This window comes from Budorcas taxicolor, chromosome 5 (genome assembly GCF_023091745.1).
Source record: "Budorcas taxicolor isolate Tak-1 chromosome 5, Takin1.1, whole genome shotgun sequence".
Taxonomy (NCBI): domain Eukaryota; kingdom Metazoa; phylum Chordata; class Mammalia; order Artiodactyla; family Bovidae; genus Budorcas; species Budorcas taxicolor.
Window position 1 is genome coordinate 10,307,227 of NC_068914.1, and position 23,734 is coordinate 10,330,960.

Consider the following 23,734-nt stretch of genomic DNA (forward strand, 5'->3'; position numbering starts at 1 on the left):
AATGATTCCCATTATATTTTAATCTCTAGAAAATGTAATAAGGTAAATTTGATGTAATTCACTATTTCTTAACTATTATCTGGGAGAAGTTCAACCACCAAAGACGTTAGACATATCGGAACACTGTTTCTCTGTTGAAGCTTCTGTGTGGCTGGGCGGTAAGAGAACAGCGGAGGTTGTATCATGGCATCAGGGGCTCCTGGTGGTCTGTCTGGTTCTGGCAGGGCTGCTGCCCTCTGGTTGTCACCAGGGCTGGACTGAGTTCAGTTACTTAGGGCTGCGCAGGTACACGCAGGTTGGGATTCCCACCTCTCCAGGGCTTCTGGGCCAGGGAGGCCTTCGGCTTTTTCATCGAAGAGTGAAGAGCCTTCCCTGATGGCACCGCTGGCTGTGCGCCCGCTGAAGGCCTAGGAGCAGCCTGAGCCAAGATCTGGAGCAGCAGCCTTGGGGCTGGAGGCTGGGGCACGAGTCGCTGCGCCCAGTAGTCTAGCTGATCCAGGATCAAACATGCTCAGGGGTGGATGTGGATTCTAGGCAAAGAGCAAGGCTGGAGCTTCTGGCTGATACAGTAAGCAGTCCTGGGACCTGAGGCTTGGATAATGTCTACCTTGCAGAGTGACTGTCCAAGAGGAGTCCATCCAGAGCCTAAGCCTGTGGGGAAAGGATGCACTGGATCTTCAGGGAAATTTTGCCCAGGATTCTGTGAGCTCAGATGGGAAGAAGTTCAAACCTGACTCTAGACCCTGCAGACCGTGCTACTTCTGGTAAGTTATGGAGCCTCACTGAGCCTCGGTTCCTCTATTATTTAAGGGAGTAAAGATGGGCCCTGCAAAGGATATGGTGGATGTAGAGAAACCTAACAGGTGCTCAGGAGGGGACACTGCTTCACATCCACCTTCTCCAGGGACAGCATTGAGCCAGCCTCTGTGGAAATAGGGATGGAACGTCCAAGGGTGAAGACTCTATCAGGCTAGGTCAGGGGGAAAGCAGATCCTCATGGCAGAGCCAGGAGAGTGAGAGGATTGTCAGGACTTATCAAGACCCCTGAAATAAAACAGCCCTTCGCGAAGGTGGAATGAGTGAACAGGGAGAGTGACGTGCGACGTTTGTTTTCAGATCGGCTCATTTGACTGCAATTTTTCCTGCAGCCACCAGAGGGCAGAGCTGACCCATACATTTCCTATGGGAGAGCCGTGGGCTGTTAAGTTGTCACCCTATTTATTTAACTTATATGCAGAGTACATCATGAGAAATGCAGGACTGGATGAAGCACAAGCTGGAATCAAGACTGCGGGAGAAATACCAATAACCTCAGATATGCAGGTAACACCACGCTTATGGCAGAAAGAGAAGAACTAAAGAGCTTCCTGATGAAAGTGAAAGAGAAGAGAGAAAAAGTCAAAAAACTTAAAACTCAGCATTCAGAAAACTATGATTATGGCATCTGGTCCCATCACTTCATGGCAAATAGATGGAGAAACAGTGGCAACAGTGTCAGACTTTATTTTGGGGGGCTCCAAAATCACTGCAAATGGTGACTGCAGCCATGAAATTAAAAGACGCTTAACTCCTTGGAAGAAAAGTTATGACCAACCTAGACAGAATATTCAAAAGCAGAGACATTACTTTGCCAACAAAATCCATCTAGTCAAAGCTATGGTTTTTCTAGTAGTCATGTATGGATGTGAGAGTTGGGCCATAAAGAAAGCTGAGCACTGAAGAATTGATGCTTTTGAACTGTGGTGGTGGAGAAGTCTCTTGAGAATCCCTAGGGCTGCAAGGAGATCCAACCAGTCCATCCTAAAGGAGATCAGTCCTGAATATTCACTGGAAGGACTGATGTTGAAGTGGCAACTCCGATACTTTGGCGACCTGATGTGAAGAACTGACTCATTTGAAAAGATCCTGGTGCTGGGAAAGATTGAAGGCAGGAGGAGAAGGGGATGACAGAGGATAAGACGGTTGGATGGCATCACTGACTCGATGGACGTGAGTTCTCCGGGAGTTAATGATGGACAGGGAAGTCTGGCTGCAGTCCAGGGGGTCACAAAGAGTTGGACAGGACTGAGCATCTGAACTGAACTGAGCTGTGGGCTCCCTCTTGTGAATTCTATTGGGAATGATGAGCCTTAAGGCTCAGGGATCACCTTCCACCTCTGTAGGTACAGAAACCACTCACAGGCCCTGAGAAGTCAGAACCATTTTCTTAACATTCCATCTGTGGAGCAAGTCCTTTTCCTCAGGGGGAGGGATTATGCACACGAGAGCCTGATCCGTAGGTTCCTCAGGAATCCATATGGAACACGCAGACTGTCCAACTTTCGCGTCTGCTCTTCAGGGGACTTTAGAAGGCAAAGGGAAGGCCTGATCAAGGACACTGAAGGCCCTGCCCCAGGCACCATCATCCCCCTGCAGCGAGCCAGGCCTCAGGGGCACAGCTGGGAACGAGGGGGCTTCCTGAGTAAGGATCTCCCCAGAATTGTGAGACTCGGGCGCAAGCAGGAGAGTTTGTGGCACTGTGTCCTGCCGCCCCCCGACCTTTCATTGCGTGCACCAACCTGGTCTCCTTCCCTCCTTGGGCCCCTCTGTCCCTCTCATGAGTGTCTCCCAATCAAGGCAACTCTCTGCGATTCTCTGGGGCTGTGGAACAATGTTCTGCTGGCCACTTGGTTTCCTCTACATCCATGGTGTGGCTTGCATCCTTGTGGGACTCTGATTAGTTCACTGTTCCCTTCCCTGGTTCGTGTTTATCCGAGAAACTTATCCTCAGCCTACTCTTACGCACTTCTTGGGCGCAGGCTCTTTCTCCTCCTCCCTGTTGGTCTTTGGGCCAACTGGGATCTCATGCAGAATCTTTGTTTGTCCCATGGATATCTGTAGAGCTGTGGGCAGACAGAGGGCACAGACCCAGGACAGGACTGCTGGGTTGCCGAGACAAGGCCCTTTTATGGAAGCAGACGTAGCTGGTGGCCAGTGGCCCTGCAGGGGTCACCTGCCATAGTTGGATTCCTGAAGGCCCCACCTCTCTGAATGTCCCTGCAGACCTGGCTCCTGGCCTTGGGCAGTGTGGGGGCCACGGCCAGTGTGTGCCCTCTGGTCTTGAGTTGGGACTTAGCCATGTAGCTATCCACTCTACCCATTCCAGTATTCTTGCCTGGAGATTCCCATGGACAGAGGAGCCAGACGGGCTACAGTCCATGGGGTTGCAAAAGAGTCCAACACAACTACGCGACTAATAGAAATGCTTTCACGTTCATGTAGCTTAGGGGAGTCCCAGCTCTGGCAGAGGATGGGGCTGTGCTCAATTGGCAGCAGGCTGAGTTCCCCTGGCTCAGGTCATATATGAAGCACAAATTCAGTTTTTTACATTTATGCTTGTAGTCATAATTTTCATAGTAACACCATCTCCCGGTAAACCAAAATGTGTTTGGTTGAAGCTGTTTCAGAGACATATTGATTGGAATCTGGAGTCTTTACTTGTTCCTAGTCAGTTTCTCCTGGGGCAGTGAATCCAACGGTACATGGGATGGAGGGATTGGAGGCAGCAGCAACAAAGCAGAGAGTGGTATCAGAAGACTGTGGAGTTAGGAGTGATGTAGAGGCCAGGGAAGCCTTGCTTGCCCCTCAGAGGGCGGACACTTGGCTAGTGTGTGAGGGGCTGACCCTGCTCCCTACAGATGTGGGCCACTCCATCGAGGACCAGATTTTCCCCACATCCGTCCCCCTGCCAGGACCACTACCTGAACTCTTGTCTCATCATCTCTGCAGCTCAGTGAGGTGGGGTAGCCTGTGGCCTGGCGGCCTGCCAGGGTGCTGTGAGAGAGCAGAGTAGGAGGGGCTGAGGCCTCCTTCTCAGCCCCATTCTTGAGCTGCTCTAAGTTGAAAGCTCTCCAGACAACATCCCCTCTTGAACATTCAGGTCTTTTAGAATGAAAGGTCTTTTAGAAATGAAACCCAGACCATACCCAGACCATAGCCGATCTTAGGCCCACATCTTGGCCTGAGGAGACATTGTCCCAACATCCCGGGTCACTGGGACAAGCACTGCAGGGCGTTCATGCCCAGAGGCTTTGAGCCCTTCTGAAATGTTTTCTAAAGTCTAGGATGAAGGTACTGAGATATTCTTGCTGTAATCAGAGGTTGATTAAATACAGGAGGGCTCGCCGAAGGGCACTGCACACGGGAGAGTGGACCATGTGGAAGGACCCAAAAGAACAAGCCTCTTTAGAGAGCTCTGTGCAGACTCACACTGTTGACTCCATGCTGTTCTGGGGCCAGGCTCCCAGGTGGAGGCCAAGGCCGACACAGGGTCACTTGTGTATCAGGATGTGGGCGCCGAGGTTCTCTGAGGGACAGTGGAGGGCCTGGGTGAGTGTAATAAATGAATATAATAAATGTGGGGGAGGCATGGGGAGATACATGATGGGAAAAGTCCCTTCGACTCCAATACAGACATGAGGCTGGAATCAGCCAGATCAGAAGCTGGTGGTTCTGCAAATCAGGGGCGGAAAGAGAGTTCCATGTTGTCCTGAGTGTGGGATTCCTCCCAGAACCCTGTAACTGTTCAGCGCACAGGCTAATGTGCGTGTTTGATTCTGATGACCAGGGCCTCCTCGATCCTGGGACAAACTAAAGCGTTGTTTGTGAAGAAGCGTGCAGGCTGTTGAAAGTCTTCACAGTGTAGGTGGCAGACAGTCTCTCTAACTCCCTGGGGCTGGGATCCAGAGGCAGCCCATCCTGCGTCCTTCCCGGGGAGGTGAGCCCCAACCTGCTTGGGGCTAGTCCCTCTGTCCACCTGCCCCACCCCGCAGGCTACGTTCAGCTTTGCTTCCAGCAGGCAGTCACGTGTAAATAAGCTCCAGAGCCTGAGCCCTGGCTGCTGCCTCCTCTCTGGGCTGAGCATGTGTGCTTTGCAAGGTGTCTGGAGCCCACTGCCCCAGAGAAAGGGACTCTTAGACTCTGTGAGAAACCTCTGCACATGGTCAACATCTCTGCTTTGGTGGACACTCGTCCCCCTGAAGGCTGGTCAGGCACTCCGGCCACACGGTCCTTTCCTTTTCTCTCTCCTACCGTATCTCACTTCCCTGCCTGCCCTCCCGATGTAGCCACGGGATCTCCCTCGGGAGAGTCGCTCTTGTCCAGGTGGAGGCAGGGCATGAAGCAAGCCCTGAGCATTCTCACCCCTGGCTCCTGGGTATCCCCTGCAACTTCAGGAGAGCTGGAGCTTGTTTTATTTTTTATTTTTTGGCCACACTCCACAGCACGTGGGATCTCAGTTCCCTGACCAGGGATCAAACCCACGCTCCCTGCATTGGAAGCATGAGGTCTTAATGACTGGTCCAGCGGGCAAGTCCTGGAGTTTGTTTTATTTATTTATTTATTTTTTTGGAGTTTGTTTTAAATAGCAGCCTCATTTGTACCCACACACTCTCCTGCTCACCAGCCACACAGAGGTCAGAGCCCAAGATGATTCACTTTGACCACGTGGTCCCAAATTAGACCCATGAGGAGACAGCAAAGCCAAAGGAGATCTCTGTTCAACCTCTGCAGGACCAGGTCCCTGCAGGGAGGGTTGCCAGATAAAATATAAGATGCTCAACTGCATCTGAACCTCAGATAACCAATGAGTAATAATATTGCATACTTATAGTAAAAAGATTATTTGTTCCTTTGTGCACTGTTGGTGGGATTGTAAACTGGTAAACAGGTCTGGTCACTATGGGAACCAGTATGGTGGCTCCTCAAAAATTTTAAAATAGAACTACCAGATCATCCAGCCATCTCAGTATATATTCAAAGTATATATCTGAGTATATATTCAAAGGAAACGAAAACAGGTTATCAAGAGATATCGGTATTCTCGTGTTCATTGCAGCATTACTCACAATAGCCAAGTATGGAAATAACCTAAATGTCCACTGATAATAAGATGTGGTGTATACTACCATGAAATATTATTCAGCCATGAGAAAAAGGACATCCTGCCATTTGCAACAATATGGACACACCTTGAGGACATTATGCTAAGTGAGATAAGTACTATTCACTCAGTTGTGTCCAACTCTTTGTGACCCCAAAGACTGTAGCCTGCCAGGCTCCTCTGTCCACGGGATTTCCCAGGCAAGAATACTGGAGTGGGTTGCATTTCCTTCTCCAGGGGATCTTCCTGACCCAGGGATTGAACCCAGGTCTCCCGCTTTGCAGGCAGACTCTTTATCCTCTGAGCCACCAGGGAAGCCAAGTGAGATAAGTCAGAGACAAATATTGTATGATATCTACATTTTCGTGGCAGAAAATACAATCAGAACACTCCAAACAAGAGAAGAATCATGATCAAAGACACGGAAAGCAGCACTCAGTTCTGTGAACTTGGAGCATCATCCTCTGAGAAGCTGCAGAAGGGAGAATTGATGGAACAAGAGATAAAGAAAGAGGTAAGGCCAGGTAAACAATTAATTCTTGATTTTATTAGAATTTTTATGACACACTTTTATATATTGGCATTAAGTTATGTAAGTAACTTGTTAAACAGATGACCTAAATGATGAAATAAAACACCACATAATACTCTTGTCACTGTTTAATGAAAGTAATAGCTGAACCAGTGCTAATTTCTTCATTGTGATGGTTATGTGGAAAAATATCTATGTAGAAAATATAAATTAAGGTACTAGGGTGATGGAATGTCATGGTTTCAGAAAAAAATTTGTACTGCCCTGCATCTTTCCTATAGGCTTGATAGGAAATTTAATTTTGATTCAAAATTTAAAAAGGCTCAAGAAGTTATATAACCTGAACAAAACCACATGGATAAAGAGTGGCAGTTCCAAATCACAACTTGAGTATTTCTGACTCCTAAGTCCACCCCCTCCCCCACCAATCACATGGCCCTGACCTCCAGGCTGCCTTCCCCAGGGCCCTTCAAAATCTTCCCTAGAAGACTCTCCCTGTTCTTGTTCCTTCACTCCAAGAACCACACTCTCTCCAAGCCAAGTTGAAGTCCTTCAGCTGGACCTTCTCCCCACTTGCCCCAGCCCAGTGCTGGCCCTGGCTCCCCATCCCATGCCGGCAGAGTCACAGGCATGTGACAGGTGGCAGCAGGGCAGCTGGAAGCACTTAGAGCTCCAGATCAGCTCTGACAGGCCTGCTCCCAGGAGAGGAGTTCCATTAGCTGGGCTCCCACTCTCCCTGCGGATCTCAAGATTTTCAGACCACTCACAGGTAAACATGGCAATCTTTTCCTGTCTTGGCTCTCCATTGTTACCATCCTACGTTAGAGATTCCCTCCTAATTAAGTGGCTTGAAGAGGGAATCTCTTCCATTGTCTTCACAAGTCATTCTACTACTTAAAGATATCACCACTGCAGGTCATTAGACATCACCATGGTCAAGACAGAAAATATGGCTTCCTGCCCTGTCTCCCTACCACTGAGCCTGCCAAGGCAAAGGAGCGGGGACCCAGCCAAGGGATCACCTGTGCCAGTGAACCATGTACCCATCAACTCAGCCACAGACCCCAGAAGCAGGAGTTGGGAGGCTCAGTAGTGAGCCATGCCCCTTGACAGACAGTTTGTTCCAGCTCAGTCTGATGATCCCTTGGCTTGAGACATGACCTCTGCGTGGTTTAGAGCCACAAGGATGCTTCCAAGACCAAAGAGTCTCTGGAACTGGAATGGCCCCAGTGGACAGCCCTTTATACCACAGATCTGTCCCTCTGCTCCCCTGGGAAAAGAGTCCAGCCCTGCTATGTTCTCTCCCACTGGTGGGCTTTTTGAGGGTAGTGATCCCAGAAGTGTGAACATGTCACTAGCCAGGACCAGGGACCTGAGACCCAGGAGGGAGAAGACTTCCTTTGCCACATGCCTCCTTGTAAGCGCTCTCGTCCTTCACTGCGTGGGAAACTGGATGGATGGAGGGAGAGTGGGTGACCTCCGGCCCATGGGAAATTTCCCTTCTTACCGACCTGGAGTTTCTCGTTAGCAGATTTTCTAAGTGCCTCTCCAGCCTGAGTGCCTGTGGGGAAATGCTGAGTAAACAAGATGGCGGCTTCCTGCCCGGCCCTTCTGGTGTAGAGGCCCTTGTGACAGGAACCTCTACAGGTTGGAGAGGATGCCTGGGGGCCTACATCAGTATAAATGGCACCGTCCACCTGGCCACACTGCTCTGGAGGCAGGGAGCACGGGCTGTGTTCGTGCAGGTGAGTTTAGCCCCATCCTCTGAGTCTTCCCCAGGGCGAACCAGCCCAGCAGGCACAGGCTTCACCACGGGTCAGGTGGAAAGGAGGGTCCTCCTCTGTACTACTGGGAGCTATTCCATAGAGTCCTAACTACGGGTGCAGGATGATGGGCTTGCAGATATCCTCATTCTTTACTGTGCTCCTAGGCCAAGTCCCTTCTCCCCAAGGACTCAGCAGGGCCAGCAGGGTTGGGGCAGGGGGAGAAACAGCCTGCCAAGGAGAAAGGGACACCAGAGCAGGGAGGAGGGGACTCCCTGTTGTTGACCAACTGGGAATGGCCAAGCCATGGGCCCTGGTCATTTCTCCTCATCCTCAGGATTGTGATCCCTCAACTCAAAAGGAGGCCATCTGAGAGTATGAGGGACAGACAGAATGAGTGAGTGAGTGACCACTTCCTTCCTCCCAGCAACCTGGGAGGTACAGGCCAGGATTTCCTCCAGGACAGACGTGTTAGGGGAAGCCAAGAGAGTTCCCTGTGGATACACAGCGAGGAACAGAGACTCTATTAGAACCCAGGTCCTCTGGCTCTCCAGAGCTCTTTACAACCCCTCACCTGCCCAGGTACCATACCACCTCCAGCCAAGGGGATGGGGCATGAGACCGTGTTAGGTACCAAATGATGCTGACATTTCCAAGAATAGTTTGGGTCTTTCCAGAGCTCCTGTCAGTACCAACCCAGCCCTCAGGCCCCAGCATGTGCTGAATCTTGACAAAGCAGAGCAAGGGGAAACCCTGATAAATGCTTCAGCAGGGCCACGGCCCTTCCCTTCCACAGGAGGAGCCGCTGGAGCAGGCGCCATGCTGCTGTGCTCTTTGACCCTTACGCTCCTCTGGATGGTGGCTTCTAGCCTCGAGTGCGACACGAAGGAAGTTTGTCTTGGAAGCCCTGGCATTCCTGGCACTCCCGGATCCCATGGCCTGCCAGGAAGAGATGGGAGAGATGGTATCAAAGGAGACCCTGGGCCTCCAGGTACTGAGTGGGAGCTGGGGGACAGTGACCTGATTTCAAGGGGAGCACCTGCCCAGGTGGGTCCAAGGGTCAGCTGGATGGTGGGTATTTCCTGGGACCCTTAGACTGGAACAGCCCTGGACGGTCTATCCTCAGTGCCCGTGGAAGGACAGGCAAGTCAGCCTGGCTGAAATGGAGGTCCAGTCACTTAAGCCCCAACTCATTGTGGGTTACAGATACCATGCATCCTCCTCCCCCTCTCTCTGCAGGCCCCATGGGCCCCCCTGGAGGAATGCCAGGCCTCCCTGGGCGTGATGGGATGACTGGAGCCCCTGGCCTCACTGGAGAACGTGGAGAAAAGGGAGAGCCTGGAGAGAGAGGTCCTCCAGGTGAGCTGGATGGGGCCAGTGGGCAGAGGCAACTGGACACCGTGCCCATGTGTTCAGTCACATGAGGAATGATGGGGGTCAGACAAAACTGTGCAAGTTCCCAAAGGGCATCCTGGAGGTGTTTGGGGTGTGGGTCATAAGTGCAGAGTCTGGTGGGAATCAAAAGTTTTCTGTGCATTACAACTGCTGCCAGGAAGATACGGGACATCAGGTGTGGGAAATGGAATAGTGATGGAAGGAGGGGAAGCCCTTCCTGGGGCTGAGGTGTATGGGCTCACATGGACCAAGGAGCAGACAGATGATGAAACTGGGGGCCCTGCTTGCCCAGGGGGCCTCTGGAGCTCTTGGTTTCTTACTATGCCTTATAGCAGCAATGAGGGTGCATCAGAGTACAGAAAGAACCACGTTTACTCTTAATGGAGGGTGGGAAAGGGGCCCTGCCCAGGAACTAGAAAACTCCACAGATATGGACAGACAGAGCCATGGAAGGACATGGAAGGAAAGAAGAGCAGGGAAGGGGCAAGCAGGTGCAAGGAGGCACTGAGGGATGAGCGTGTAGGGAAGACGGAAACCCACTCCGGCCTTGTGGACCCTTACGACCGGGGGCCTGGGTGGTGGCTCTAGACAAGGGAAGGGCCGAATTCCAGGCTTGCAGTTGATCTCAAATCTGCTTGGCAGCAAGTGGGCTTGTTGTTGACCTGTTGGTTCTCTCATCTTGCTGGGGATCTCTCTACAGGGTTTCCAGCGTATCTAGATGAAGAGCTCCAGGGCACACTCCATGAGATCAGACATCAAGTCCTACAGTCATGGGGCGGTAAGGGGTCCTCCTTGGGGCTCTATATGGTAGGGGGTCTCCCATTAGTTCTCCTCATCCTCAGAACCAGGCTCCAGAATCTAGAGACTTGATGAACAAGTGTAGATGTGGAAGTCATTTTTTAGATGTTCTTAAATGGCCAGAGGTGAGAGAAATAGACATGAATTAGCTCCCTATGTCCTGGGGAAGCAAGGTCCCTATCGATATTGCTTTCTTTGATTCCCAGGAAATTGCACAGTTTATAACACATAATAATAAGTAATTGCTAAATGGGTGAAGGAATAAACAGAATCATGAGGGCATAGCAGAGAATCCAGAAAGACTGGGGTTGGAAGAAGGAGGGATGACAGAGGCAGGCAAAGATAAAGAGATTGGGGAGAACACAAAGGTGGAGAGCCGGAAGGGAAGGAGGCAAAGAGGTCTGTGGCCTGACCTGGATTCTTCTGCTGTCAGTCCTCATTTTGCAGGGGTCCATGCTGGCAGTGGGAGAGAAGGTCTTCTCTACCAATGGGCAGTCACTCAATTTTGATGCCATTAAAGAGTTATGTGCCAGAGCAGGTGGACACATCGCTGCCCCAAGGAGTCCAGAGGAGAATGAGGCCATTACCAGCATCGTGAAGAAGCACAACACTTATGCTTACCTGGGGCTGGCTGAAGGCCCCACCGCTGGAGACTTCTATTACCTGGATGGAGCCCCTGTGAATTATACCAACTGGTACCCAGGGGAGCCCAGGGGCTGGGGTAAAGAGAAGTGTGTAGAGATATACACAGATGGTCAGTGGAATGACAAGAACTGCCTGCAGTACCGACTGGCCATCTGTGAGTTCTGAGCAGGCACCAAAGCCACAGGATGGACAGAGTCCTATCTTTCCTTTCAGCCTCCATCCTGGGAATCCACCTGGTCTATGGATCAGGTGCTATAATTCCTTTGTGGCTATCAGAATTGAAGGCACTCTTGATCACTCCACTCCTGGGTGGATCCTAACTCCTCCCCAGTGATCACTAATCAGTCTGACTCCCCCAGAACCCCTTCTCAGCATTGCACTCTTGGCAGCCACTCTAACTTTGCCCTTCTGCAAGAGACAGGTTTCTTTCCTCCTCTTCTTGTCCAGTTCCTTTATTTATAGATGGCAACAGTAAGGTCCTGAGATGAAGGTTCCCTCCAAAGCACCACACTGGGTGCCTGCTTCCTGGCCCCCTCTACTCTGTCTTTGCAGCTCACTGCTTGCCCAGCCTCATCAAGATTTAGCAGTTCTGCTCAAGCACAATGATAGGTGGACTTCTGGGAAATTTCACACATGTGGAGCTAAGGATACATTTTATCTATCAACCTGAGATCTGTGGGGAGGCATCTTGTTAGGCTCTCCATGAAGTCAGAGGGTCAGGTGGTGCTCCAGCATGATGGAGGCCAATTTATTCCTAGTGATTGGCAGGTATTATCCACTTCCTTGAGTCTTGGGGTGTCCGCCAGCGCCTCTAAGGAAGATCTCACCCCCACCGTAGACATTACCCAAGTAACTGCCTGCTGATGAACACATTCCCCACCTCTTCAGAACTCAGTGAGGGGTTCACACCACTTGTCACACCACCATTTATTGACCACATACTATATACCAAGCACCTTGACATGCACTTCTAAAACATCTTATATGATTTAATCTTCGCACAGTGTCATGGGATGAGTGTTATTTTCCCCTATCTTTTATATAACAATACTGAAATTTAGAGAAGTTAAATGTTTTGAGTTTCTTTTTTTTAAACATGAAGCAATTGGCAGAGGCTGGTTTCAAACTCATCTACCTGGACCTGAAGCTTGTGCTCATAACCACCCCACCTTCTCATTGAACAGAGATGATTCAAGTGTAATAAATCATGAATGTGTTAACATGAGTTTCCACTGCTTTGGTTTCAAGAAACATTTCTGTATTTTTAGAGGTCAAGTTAACTCTAGCTCTGAACCCCCACTTACCTGAAAAGTGGGAAGTGCAATCTCAGGTTAAATTTTCTTTGTTGGGTGATAGGGGCCACCTGGTTCCATCCTGGAAGCACATTGGGCACCATCATTCTCTCTACCATCCACACATGCAAAAGAATAAGTCAAAAAGTTACTGCCTACCTTTCATTTTAAGAACCTACCACTCTATGGCCAGGGTGGTGGTGAATCAGAAATTAAACAGATTTTAATGACAAAGCTAGGGGCAATAATCATTTGGAGTATATTTTAAATCAACCCCAGAAAGTTTGCATTCTAAGGAAAAATATATGTAAATAATTATGAGACTGTGTATTAGTTTGAGGAAAAGAGTGAGCTTCAAGGCTTCAAGACTGTACCTATCTATAAGATTATTAAGATTCTAGAACGTGTTATAAAATTTGTGAGTTACATGGATGCCTTTCTTAATGTTGAACAATTCCATCCCTGGAATATACTCAACTTGGTCTAATAGCTCATATTCTCATGGCACTTTCAGTTCAGTTCAGTTCAGTCGCTCAGCCATGTCCGACTCTCTGCGACCCCATGAATCGCAGCACGCCAGGCCTCCCTGTCCATCACCAACTCCCGGAGTTCACTCAGACTCACATCTGTCGAGTCACTGATGCCATCCAGCCATCTCATCCTCTATCGATCCCTTCTCCTCCTGCCCCCAATCCCTCCCAGCATCAGAGTCTTTTCCACTGAGTCAGATCTTCGCATGAGGTGGCCAAAGTACTGGAGTTTCAGCTTTAGCATCATTCCTTCCAAAGAACACCCAGGGCTAATCTCCTTCAGAATGGACTGGCTGGATCTCCTTGCAGCCCAAGGGACTCTCAAGAGTCTTCTCCAACACCGCAGTTCAAAAGCATCAATTCTTCGGCGCTCAGCCTTCTTCACAGTCCAACTCTAACGGCTCATATTCTCATAGCACTTACTATGCGCCATATATTATACTTGTACCAACTCATATAATCCTCATTAACCCTAATATGTAGATGCTATCATTATACCCAGTTTAAAAATGAATCAGTTCAGTCACTCAGTTGTGTCCAACTCTTTGTAACCCTGTGAACTGCAGTACGCCAAGCTTCCTGTCCATCATGAACTCCCGGAGCTCACTCAGACTCACGTCCATCGAGCTGGTGATCCCATCCAACCATCTCATCCTCTGTCATCTCCTTTTCCTCCTGCCTTCAAATCATCCCCAGCACCAGAGTCTTTAAAAATGAATACTGAGGCACATATAGGTTAAAATGATTTTCCAAAGATCATGCAGCCAGTTCATGGCAGAAGTGGGCTGTAAATACAGAAAGTCAGAGTCCAGGGACTGGGCTATTAACCGTTGATGCTCGACTAGATTTTTAATAACTATTTTTTATGTCAAGCTTCCTCGGGGGCTTCCTATTTTCTCTACATCATTTAATTATCCTGATATTAGTGGCTACTAGGGAGATATTCTTCTCACATTTAAAGCTGCTGTTCCCTGAGTGTCTGCTCATGTTCACACAGCCAAGTCAAATACCAAAGGGGTCAGGGTGTTTACTCCACACACTCAGTGGGAGGTGCTACAAAGTACAATAGTAAAGGGCATGGCTATGTATTTCTATGAAAAGAAGACATGAGAAACTAGGAGCAATCATTCAAGCCACTGTGGACCTATCTGCCAAATATATTTGATTTTCCAAAGAACAAGGTTTTTGAAATTTTATTAATAGCTCCATGCTGCTGCTAAGCCACGTCAGTCATGTCCAACTGTGTGCGACCCCATAGACGGCAGCCCACCAGGCTCCCCAGTCCCTGGGATTCTCCAGGAAAGAATACTGGAGTGGGTTGCCATTTCCTTCTCCAATGCATGAGAGTGAAAAGTGAAAGTGAAGTCGCTCAGTTGTGTCCGACTCTTCGTGACCCCATGGACTGCAGCCCACCAGGCTCCTCCGTCCATGGGATTTTCCAGGCAAGAGTGCTGGAGTGGGGTGCCACCGCCTTCTCCGATATCGTGTCCTAGCTGTATGTAAATCTCTGTTTCAGATTTCCCCCTTTCTGGGAGGTCTGCTCATTTGCTGTAAGGTTTGAGTGTTCTTTGTCCTCTGAGGGCCCTTCAGAGTTATGTCAATGGCATCAGGAAACATGATCCTGGTGTGCTGGTGGGAGGCGGCGATCTTCTCTACAGTGGGCTCCTCTCAGCGCCTGGCAGGCTCCTTGATGACGGGAATCTGGGAGGCTTGCCGAACAGGGCACGGTGACTTGAGTACACAAGGGCCAATGCTTGAGGAGCCAAATCATCAATCACGAAGTAGAGTCAACGGGAAGTGGCCCCACCCCCCGGGACAAAGCAAACCTCTAGAGTTGCTTTAGTTGTTAGAATAAGTGTTTCAAAGAGCAGGTGTAAGTTTAGGGGAAGGCAGGAATTCAAAGTTGCATCAGGGACTTGAAAAAGGCCATTTGATCAGGCTCTGGAGATAAGAACTGGGTGCTCCTGGAAACCCAGGCGTGGAGGCGCCATGGACTGATCTGGTGTCTGCCCTGCTCAGGGTCTCTGCTTCTCTCCTCACTCTACTGATGGATTCTCGCTGTGTGCCCAGCCCTGAGTTACACCCTGGAGACAAGGAAGTGAATCAAAGGCAGCTCCTGCCCTAGAAAAGAGAGCACAGATATCAGCTCTAGGTGGAGGGAAGTCAAGAGAGCCTCTTTGAGGACACGGTGCTGGAGGATTCTTTTGTTTCATAATGTTTATTGAGCACTGATTCTGTTCCAGGCCCTCTTCTAGGTGGGGATGTAAAATCCCTGTTCTGATGAACTTCCTGTTGTAAAGGAGTGGGCTGGTCAATACATACGGCAACCAAAGACATGAGACAATTTTACATAGAGATGGACTAGAAGCAGATAATTAAAGCAGAGAACTCTAATTTTGTGATAGGGCTTTATCCAGTGATATCACTTAAGCTGAAATCTGAATGACAACAAGTAATTGTGCAAAGATGGAGAGAAGTGTTCTCGGCTAGATCACCTAGCACAAATGCCCATGTTCAACTCTGAATTTGAGTTATTTACAGACACTTCCTTTCCTTGTGCCTAGGCCTGTGATGCACCCAGAGAGGACAGATAACGGATGTTCTGAATGAGAAGAAAGGGATGAGGTGACTTCATGTTGTAGGTCTTTAACCCCTTCCCTCCTACCCCCAGTAAACTAAATATGGATGAAGGGGTGAACTAGGCAGAACAACAGATAGAGAGGTGTGTACTCGTGTGTGTGTGTGTGTGTGTGTGTGTGTGTCTGTGTGTGCACGAGCATGTGTTTGTTTGGTAGGATGTGTATGCATGTCTCTTCCAGAAATAAATATTGGGAAAGAACTATCCTCTATGAATCTGATTCATGGTCTGAGAATCTGTGATTCTAGATGGTCAGATAGCTGAGTGGTAGAGATGGATGTGTGAGAGGGAGCAGTAGGAGGTGTCTGGGGTGCTGCAGTAGAGAGCTGCCCAGTGCTAAGGTGGAGGACCCACCAGCAGCCTTGGAGAACTGCCCAGGATATGGCAGTTCTAAGGATGGTTGTTCATTAATCTGGGGTTGAAGGCCAGTCCACCACTGTCTCTGCTCACTAGACTGGTTGGGGCTGACGTTGCTGAGGCATCTGCCAAAGGCCCAGGCTGGAGGACCAGCTTCTCGGCCACAGCCTCTGTGCTCTGAGGTGGCACTAGTAGGTCATTCGTGGAGGACAGAAGTGGAGGCCTGGGCCAAGAGTCTGGCCATTTGACTTGATCCTGGTGAGTTCCAGGCAGGGGCTATGGTGGGGTCATCAGTTTCCCTGAGGGCCTTGTGCCCTTCCTGGATCTAGTTGACCATCTGCAAACTAAAGGTAGTCTTTTCAGCCAAATGGAAGGATGCAAATGGGGTGTATATGCTAGCAACATGTTTAGCTCTGGCTTTGGTCTGTAGCATAATCAGGGGAGGTAAAGAAAGGAGAAAGGTGAAGCTCTGATAAAGAAAACTCCATTCCTGGATTTCCCCAGCAGTCCAGGGGTTACCCACCAGTGGTTCCATCTCTGGTCCAGGAGCTAGGATTCCACATGCTGTGTGGTACAGCCAAAAACGAGATCAATTAATCCCCAAATTCAAAATCCTAAAAAAGAAAGACATCTCCCTTCCAACTCATTGCTTCTCACTGAGTCCTGGAGAAAAGAAAGGGTTAAGAGAGCTGACAGGCCAGGGGGGGCAAGGACAGAGGCAGTAGTACGAAGCTGCTCCAGGGACACTGGGGTGAGAGGCCAGAGATAAGCAGAGGGGGAGGCCCACGGCGGCAGGGCTCTGAAGGCTTTCTGGGAGGGGGCCAGCTCAGGCAAAGACTGGATGGGGATCTGATGGCTGGATGGGGTGCAGAGCCAGAGAGGCATCTGGGAAGCTTGCAGCAAATCCTGCCAGGAGGAGGAACGTGAGATCACCCCACCGGGCCCAGAGTGAACAGAAATTTCAGAAGCCTGGGCTCTGGCTGAACAAATGGCCTCTCCGTGGAAAATTCAAATGAAGGGAAGAAGGTAAATCTAAGTCTCAGTTGGCTGGGATCAATGACCAAGAAGCCTCCATTCTCAGGGTTAGAATAAGGTTCCATACCTCAGGGCAATCTGGGTCCCTAGTCCCAGCAAGTGCCTGTCACAAAACAGAGACTTTATTAAACAAGATGATTGACAGGCTGTTGGGAAACAGCTGTGGTTCTGAGGGTGGTTGGGACCCTGGGGCGTAAAACAGATTTTTATGTGAAATGAGACAATGGATGTTGTAAAAACGGGTGCCATCAAGCAATGGGCCTTGTGGGACCTTGGGTCACCTGCAACAGTTTTGAGTCTAGCTTTAGGGTCCATAGGAGGGGATTGAAGAGGGAAACTTAGGCCATGTAGACCTTCAAGAAAGGGAGTTAAGAGAGCAGCCAAAGCTCATGCCAGCAATGAGCTCTCTTTGCTGGGCCATCAGCTGTTCTGAAAGGAACAGGGCCTGTGTGTCACGTGCAGACCCCATGGGCTCTCATGCTTTAATGCTGCCTAAACTACAAGCCTTGAACTCACAGGGCAAAAGAGCCCCAGGGAAAATGGGCCCCTATTAGGTTACTCTTGCATCTAAACATGTGTTAGCAAGGAGATCCAACCAGTCCATTCTGAAGAAGATCAGCCCTGGGATTTCTTTGGAGGGAATGATGCTGAAGCTGAAACTCCAGTACTCTGGTCACCTCATGTGAAGAGTTGACTCATTGGAGAAGACTCTGATGCTGGGAGGGATTGGGGGCAGGAGGAGAAGGGGACGACAGAGGATGAGATGGCTGGATGGCATCACGGACTCGATGGACGTGAGTCTGAGTAAACTCCGGGAGTTGGTGATGGACAGGGAGGCCTGGTGTGCTGTGACTCATGGGGTCGCAAAGAGTCGGACATGACTGAGCGACTGAACTGAACTGACCTGAACTGAATTTAACTCTAATAGTTTTCTTATCCTAGCAGTAGTTTTCCTAGTAGCTTAGGAGTAACTTGGAGCCAAGAGTTGTGATATTTCCCTGTGTCAACTGCCCTGAGAACAGGGCCCAACACATCAGTTGTTGTTCAGTAGCTCCAAGAGTTGTGTCCAGCTCTTTGCGACCCCATGGACTGCAGAATGCCAAACTTCCCTGTCATTCACCATCTCCCAGAGCCTGCTCAGACTCATGTCCATTGAGTCAGTGCTGCCATCCAACCATCTCATATTTTGCCACCTTCTTCTCCTCCTGCTTTCACTCTTTCCCAGCATCAGGGTCTTTTTCAGTGAGTTGGTTCTTCACATCAGATTGCCAAATAATTGGAACTTCAGCATCAGTCCTTCCAATAAATATTCAGAGTTGATTTCCTTTAGGATTGACTGTCTTGATCCCATTGAAGTCCAAGGAACTCTCAAGAGTCTTCTCCAGTACTGCAATTTGAAAGCATCAGTTCTTCAGTACTCAACCTTCTTTATGGTCCAACTCTCACATCCATACATGACTACTGGGAAAAACATAGCTTTGACTATATGGACCTTTTTAAGCAGTGTGATGTCTCGACTTTTCAATATGCTGTCTAGGTTTGTCATAACTTTCCTTCCAAGGAGTAAGTGTCTTTCAATTTCATGGTTGCAGTCACTGTCAACAGTGATTTTGGAGCCCAAGAAAATAAAATCGGTCACTGCTTCTACTTTTTCCCCTTCTATTTGCCATGAAATAATAGGACCAGATGCTATGATCTTAGTTTTTTGAATGTTGAGTTTTAAGCCAGGTTTTCCCACTCTCCCTTTTCACCCTCATCAAGAGGCTTTTTAGTTCCTCTTTGCAGAGGTGGTGGCAAATGTTGGCTAAACAAAATAAGATGAAACTATTTTCCTCAACTCTCTTCATTCTAAGGTACGGATCATGTCCCTGTTTTCATCACTTCCTGTCCTCCTGTGTGTGATGACAGTACCCTTCTCAAATACAAAAGCCACTGAGGATGCTCAGAAGACCTGTCCAGTGGTGGCCTGTGCCATCCCAGTCACTAACGGCACCCCAGGAAGAGACGGGCGAGATGGACCCAAGGGAGAAAAGGGAGAACCAGGTAGATGACAGGCCAGTCTTCTTAAACCTTTGCCCCAGTCGGAGAGCGTCCTCTCTAAGGGGTCTAGCGTAGAGACAGGAGGAGGCTCATCTTTCATTATGGTGCATGCCTGTGAAAGGGCATTCTCTAAAGATGCTTCTCTGGCCCTCCAGGATCCCTCACTGCCACCCTGGAATTGGCGGTACGTGGTTGTCCTTAGAGAAGGGGTGTCTTGTTTGCTCAGGGAGCTGCCTTAGGACAGGCCATCCCCGGGATGCAGGAGGATCTTTCTTCCTTGAGTCACCACAAGTTGAGTGGCGGTTTCTTGGGGTCAATCAACTATCGTGCTTTCGGAGAAAGAGAATGAGTGACAGCTACTTCTTCATATTTCCTTCATCTTCCAACAGGGCAAGGGCTCAGAGGCTCCCAGGGCCCTCCAGGGAAAATGGGGCCTCCAGGAAATATAGGGAACCCTGGGCTTCCAGGACCCAGGGGCTACAAAGGAGATCGTGGCGCTAGCTCGGGTAAGGAGCCCACCCCAGCATGTAGCAGGGGCTGAGGGGACGCAGGCCCTGGGAACTCCAGGCCAGGCGGGAGGTGCCCTGTCTCCTGCTGCCCCACTGAAAGATGCTCAGCTCTGCTTCCTGACCCAGCACTCTTGTTCCTCTCAGCTCCTCGGGGCCTGAGGGGATTTCCACAGCTGCCTGGGTACAGACTTCCAAAGTCCGCCAGCTGCTCCCTGAGCAGGCCGCTGTAGGCCGTGTGCCCTGGCCTTTCTTTGGCTGCAGCAGTCCAGCGCGTGGCTGCAGGCTGCAAGGATGGAGACGGCTCTTCTCTGCTCTTACTTTATGCCTGTTGTCACAAGAGTGGCATGAAAAGTGTTGGCCTCATAGAATGCCTGGATAATGGGGGACATCATAGCAACTTAGTTCAGAGTAAAATAAATTCAGTAACAACAGAACCAAAATGATGACCTCTTACTAATATTTATCCACTGGCCTATCAAAATAATAAATGTATTCAAGAGTTTGCCTACAATAAGAAGTTAAAATAAGATTAGGGAAATTTTTCAAAAAGGAGAATAATTTGTTGGGCCTTTCTTATGAATAATTATAATATTTAAGAAATATATGAAGAAAAGGACCCAGAGCTATAGTTTATGGTATTACTACTACTACTATTATTAGTATTTCCAGAGTTATATTTTTACAATAGTTACTATATATACTTGGGAAGGCAGGAATACATTTTATTTTCCTTTTGCTTCTTTTTATGTTTTTATTTTTCTGGAATACTTTTTACTCCACTAATATATACATGTATTTTCAAAATACTCTGCTTTCCAATTTAAGGTCTTCTTCTCAATAAATATCCTCTCTCTATTGCTTTACAGTTGCCGAGGCTAAGCTGGCTAGCTTGGAGGGACAGATAAGGAACCTGCGATCAGAACTGGATCATGTCAAAAAGTGTAAGCTTTTTTTCTGTCGCCAATGTGTTCTGGATTCTTTTATCTCCAGAGAGCTCTAGGTTCAGGGGGAAGAGCGGAAAAGAACTTACATGTATGACCACTTATTATATACCAGGGCTAGGTTGGTTGTCATTTTCTTAATAATATGATTTCATTCAATCCTTTTGCCATCCCTATGTGTGGGTATTACACCCATTTTATTGACAGGTGAGAAAAAACTAGGTCCAGGAAGCATGCAGCATGCAGTTAGGAGGATGGAGGAGGATGGAGTGGAGGTCTGCTGACTCTGGGATCTTTGCTCCTTCCTCAGCACCCATGGGTCTCAGATGGGTATCCACGCCTCTTTCTCACTCTGGTGCCCACACCTGGCAGTGGGGCTCTAGCATGTTTTCCCTAGATTCACCAGTACAGGGACAATTTTTCCAGATATTTGTCCTAAGGATGGGCTATCCCAGGAGATCGCTGGCTTGCTGCCGGGGGCTTGCCTTCACTTTCTTACCAGGATCTCACCAGAGGTGGTAAAGAATGGGGCTCAATCCCAGATTCCCAGAGAAGGGCTTTTTCATCTATCCAGGGCTGGGCTCTAAGCCAAATCAACCCCACCTACCCTTTGTGATTTCAGTGCAAACCTTCTCCTTGGGCAAAAAGTCTGGGAAGAAGCTGTACGTGACCAATGGTGAAAAGATGCCTTTTTCCAGCGTGAAGGCTCTGTGCACTGCACTTGGGGCCACCGTGGCCACACCCAAGAATGCAGAGGAGAACAAAGCCATCCAGGACATGGCCCCCGACATCGCCTTCCTGGGCATCACAGATGAGGTGACCGAAGGGCAGTTTATGTATGTAACTGGAGGAAGGCTAGGCTACAGCAACTGGAAGAAGAATGAGCCCAATAACCATGGCTCAGGGGAGGACTGTGTGCTCCTCTTACCAGATGGGCTCTGGAACGACATCTCCTGTTCTTCCTCCTTCTTGGCCATCTGTGAATTTCCAGCCTGAAGAGGCAAGTTCCTCTGCTCCCCCAGTGACTCCCTGCTGAGCTCTCTGCTGCTCTGGAAGAGAATTCTGTGTTTATTTTCCCACATCCAGTGTTGACTCATTCCTTCTTGGGGATGGGAGGAAAGTGAAGGGGTGTATTGGATTGCGGGAGGAGGAAGTGAAAAGAGGCTGACAGTGGGGCATGAAGGTTTCTGGTCCAGTCCATGGCAAAGGACACTGTCTGTCCTGCCTAAGAGCACAGCATTGGGTCAGAGTCAATTACAGAAAAAGCAAGCAAACTCTCTCCTTTTTTAGTGAGGACATCAGCCCAGCTGATGGATCAGTGGAGGACCACGTCTGTGTCCAAGCAAGCATTAGTCTCAGCCTCCAAGAGATCCAGTTCCATTTTTCCAAGTTGCCACTGCTTGGTGTCAAAGTCTCCTTCCTTCTGATGGCTAGCCCAGCCATGTCTACAACATAAGTGTTGCTTTAGTTATTCATGAGCTACCCCTGAGAATTTCTCACTGCCAGACTATAACTCCTGGCATGGGTAACAGTGAATAGTCCTAGGAATCCCTTTGCCTGCTCAAGTGGCTGTGGTCTCCCTATAGCCACTGTGGTGATCCTGAGGACAAAGGGCAGCCTTTCCTTCTTGCATACTTTTAGGAGACTGATTTGACAGTGCAGCGTATGCCAGCATCATAGAAGCAAATGGTCAGGCAGGCTGTGTCGTTCCCCACAGCATCACTGGTCTTAGTCCCTCCGTGTTCAGCATCCTCTTCCTTCTGTGACATCCTCATCCCGTTATAGGTCAATAGGTCCATTATTAGTAGAGACAAGAGGGAAACTTCACAAGGGTGAGTTTCATACCCTGGAGGGGAAGTTGTACAGCACCATCCAGTCAGCAAATAAAACCTCCCCTCTGAGCAGAGTTCTGACACCATCTTGGCTGACAGTCAAGCTCAAGACTATGGATGTTCTTGAGCAATCTCAGGGTGATGGAGCTGAGATTATATAGAGCCCATGCAACCAACTGGGGGAAGAGAGTGAATTCTGGCTCCACCTGTAGGTCAATCACAAAATGAGATTGAAAATATTTCATGAGTGGGCTAAGGACCACTTTAACTTAGTGAAATATCTTTGTTAAATTAGTTTTCCACTTTATTTTTCTTTGTATCCAAAGTACCAGAGGGGACACTTTGTACTTGGGAAACACTTGATGAGCATTTGTTGGAGTGGTGCACCAAAGACTTAGCAAAATGGATGAGTGGGTGGAATATTGAGAATTGAATATTATAGGGTAGAGTTCTCTCCAAGCTGTGCTTCATCTGCAAGGCTATCAGGGTAGGGGCGGGGTGTGCTAAAGACACTGGGGCTGGCAGGGTAAGGGGGAGAGTGCCTTGTCCGTGGCCTCTGGCCCACCACAATGGTCACATCACTGACTTTTCAACCTCCTGTAGCTCTTCTTCAGGCACTGCTCTTGGGGGCAGTGAGAAGGGTGCTTTTGTGATGCAGAGCCAAGCAAATCACTATTTGCACTTCAAATCCAGGCTGCTTGCCAAAGGAATGGGAAAGTGCCCAAAATGTATGGAAGAGGCATATATGAAACATAAAGAATGTAGGCTATGGCAAACAGAAGAAGGAAAGTCGAGAAACATTTTAGAAGGAAAGAAGATACATAGATGATGACCCAGAACAAGAGAATTATGGTAACCAAGCATGAAAATTACACCTGAATTTTATCACTGCCAAGATGAAAATGAGAAAACGGACAGGTAACCATTATATAATTCTTTCTATTTTAATAATAAGAATGAACGGGAATGGGGACCACTTCTACCCTGGGATGAATATCTCCTTTGTTTACACTGTGCGGAAGGGACAGTGTCTAGCTATAAATTTGAAAAGGATACAGTCATGTGCTTCACAGAAATTGTTTCCCAGTATGTAATCAGTCCTGAATATTCTCATTCAGAATTTGAAGGGGGGAGGAAGCACCATGGGAGGAACTAGAAGAAGGCTGAAAGGGAAATGGAAGAATTTGGAAGGACTGATGGTGAAGCTGAAGCTCCAGTACTTTGGCCACCTGATGTGAAGAACTGACTCATTGGAAAAGACCCTGATTCTGGGAAAGATTGAAGGCAGAAGGAGAAGGGGGCAAGAGAGGATGAGGTGGTTTGATGGCATTACCAATTTGATGGACATGAGTTTGAGTAAGCTCCAGGAGTTGGTGATGGACAGGGAAGCCTGGTGTGCTGCAGTCCATGGGGTCACAAAGAGTTGGACATGACTGAGCGACTGAACTGAACTGAATGTAATGAGTGCCCCCTCGGTCAGGGAAATGTAATAAAAATCTGTGGATGA

At 48.9% G+C, this 23,734-nt stretch overlaps 2 protein-coding genes across 2 annotated transcripts; both read left to right on the top strand.

The window, feature by feature from the left end:
• Nucleotides 1-8,109: 8,109 nt before the first annotated feature.
• LOC128048657 (pulmonary surfactant-associated protein A) lies at nt 8,110-11,218 on the top strand. The gene is made up of 5 exons (XM_052641083.1): nt 8,110-8,197; nt 9,012-9,206; nt 9,455-9,574; nt 10,311-10,388; nt 10,842-11,218. The coding sequence occupies exons 1-5, from the start codon at nt 8,110-8,112 to the stop codon at nt 11,216-11,218; spliced, it is 858 nt and encodes a 285-aa protein (XP_052497043.1).
• A 7,549-nt stretch (nt 11,219-18,767) lies between these two features.
• LOC128048866 (mannose-binding protein A-like) lies at nt 18,768-21,391 on the top strand. Its single transcript, XM_052641324.1, has 4 exons — nt 18,768-18,948; nt 19,335-19,451; nt 20,321-20,395; nt 21,018-21,391. Exons 1-4 carry the CDS (start codon nt 18,768-18,770, stop codon nt 21,389-21,391), a joined length of 747 nt encoding a protein of 248 aa, XP_052497284.1.
• Nucleotides 21,392-23,734: the final 2,343 nt, after the last annotated feature.

Bases quoted from the DNA above. Each gene is read 5' to 3' on its own strand.
- LOC128048866 (XM_052641324.1), top strand. From the start codon at position 18,768: ATGTCCCTGTTTTCATCACTTCCTGTCCTCCTGTGTGTGATGACAGTA. The intron at 18,949-19,334 runs GTAGATGACAGG...ATCTTCCAACAG, and splicing joins GGGAGAAAAGGGAGAACCAG to GGCAAGGGCTCAGAGGCTCC. The intron at 19,452-20,320 runs GTAAGGAGCCCA...ATTGCTTTACAG, and splicing joins AGATCGTGGCGCTAGCTCGG to TTGCCGAGGCTAAGCTGGCT.
- LOC128048657 (XM_052641083.1), top strand. From the start codon at position 8,110: ATGCCTGGGGGCCTACATCAGTATAAATGGCACCGTCCACCTGGCCAC. The intron at 8,198-9,011 runs GTGAGTTTAGCC...TCCCTTCCACAG, and splicing joins CACGGGCTGTGTTCGTGCAG to GAGGAGCCGCTGGAGCAGGC. The intron at 9,575-10,310 runs GTGAGCTGGATG...ATCTCTCTACAG, and splicing joins TGGAGAGAGAGGTCCTCCAG to GGTTTCCAGCGTATCTAGAT.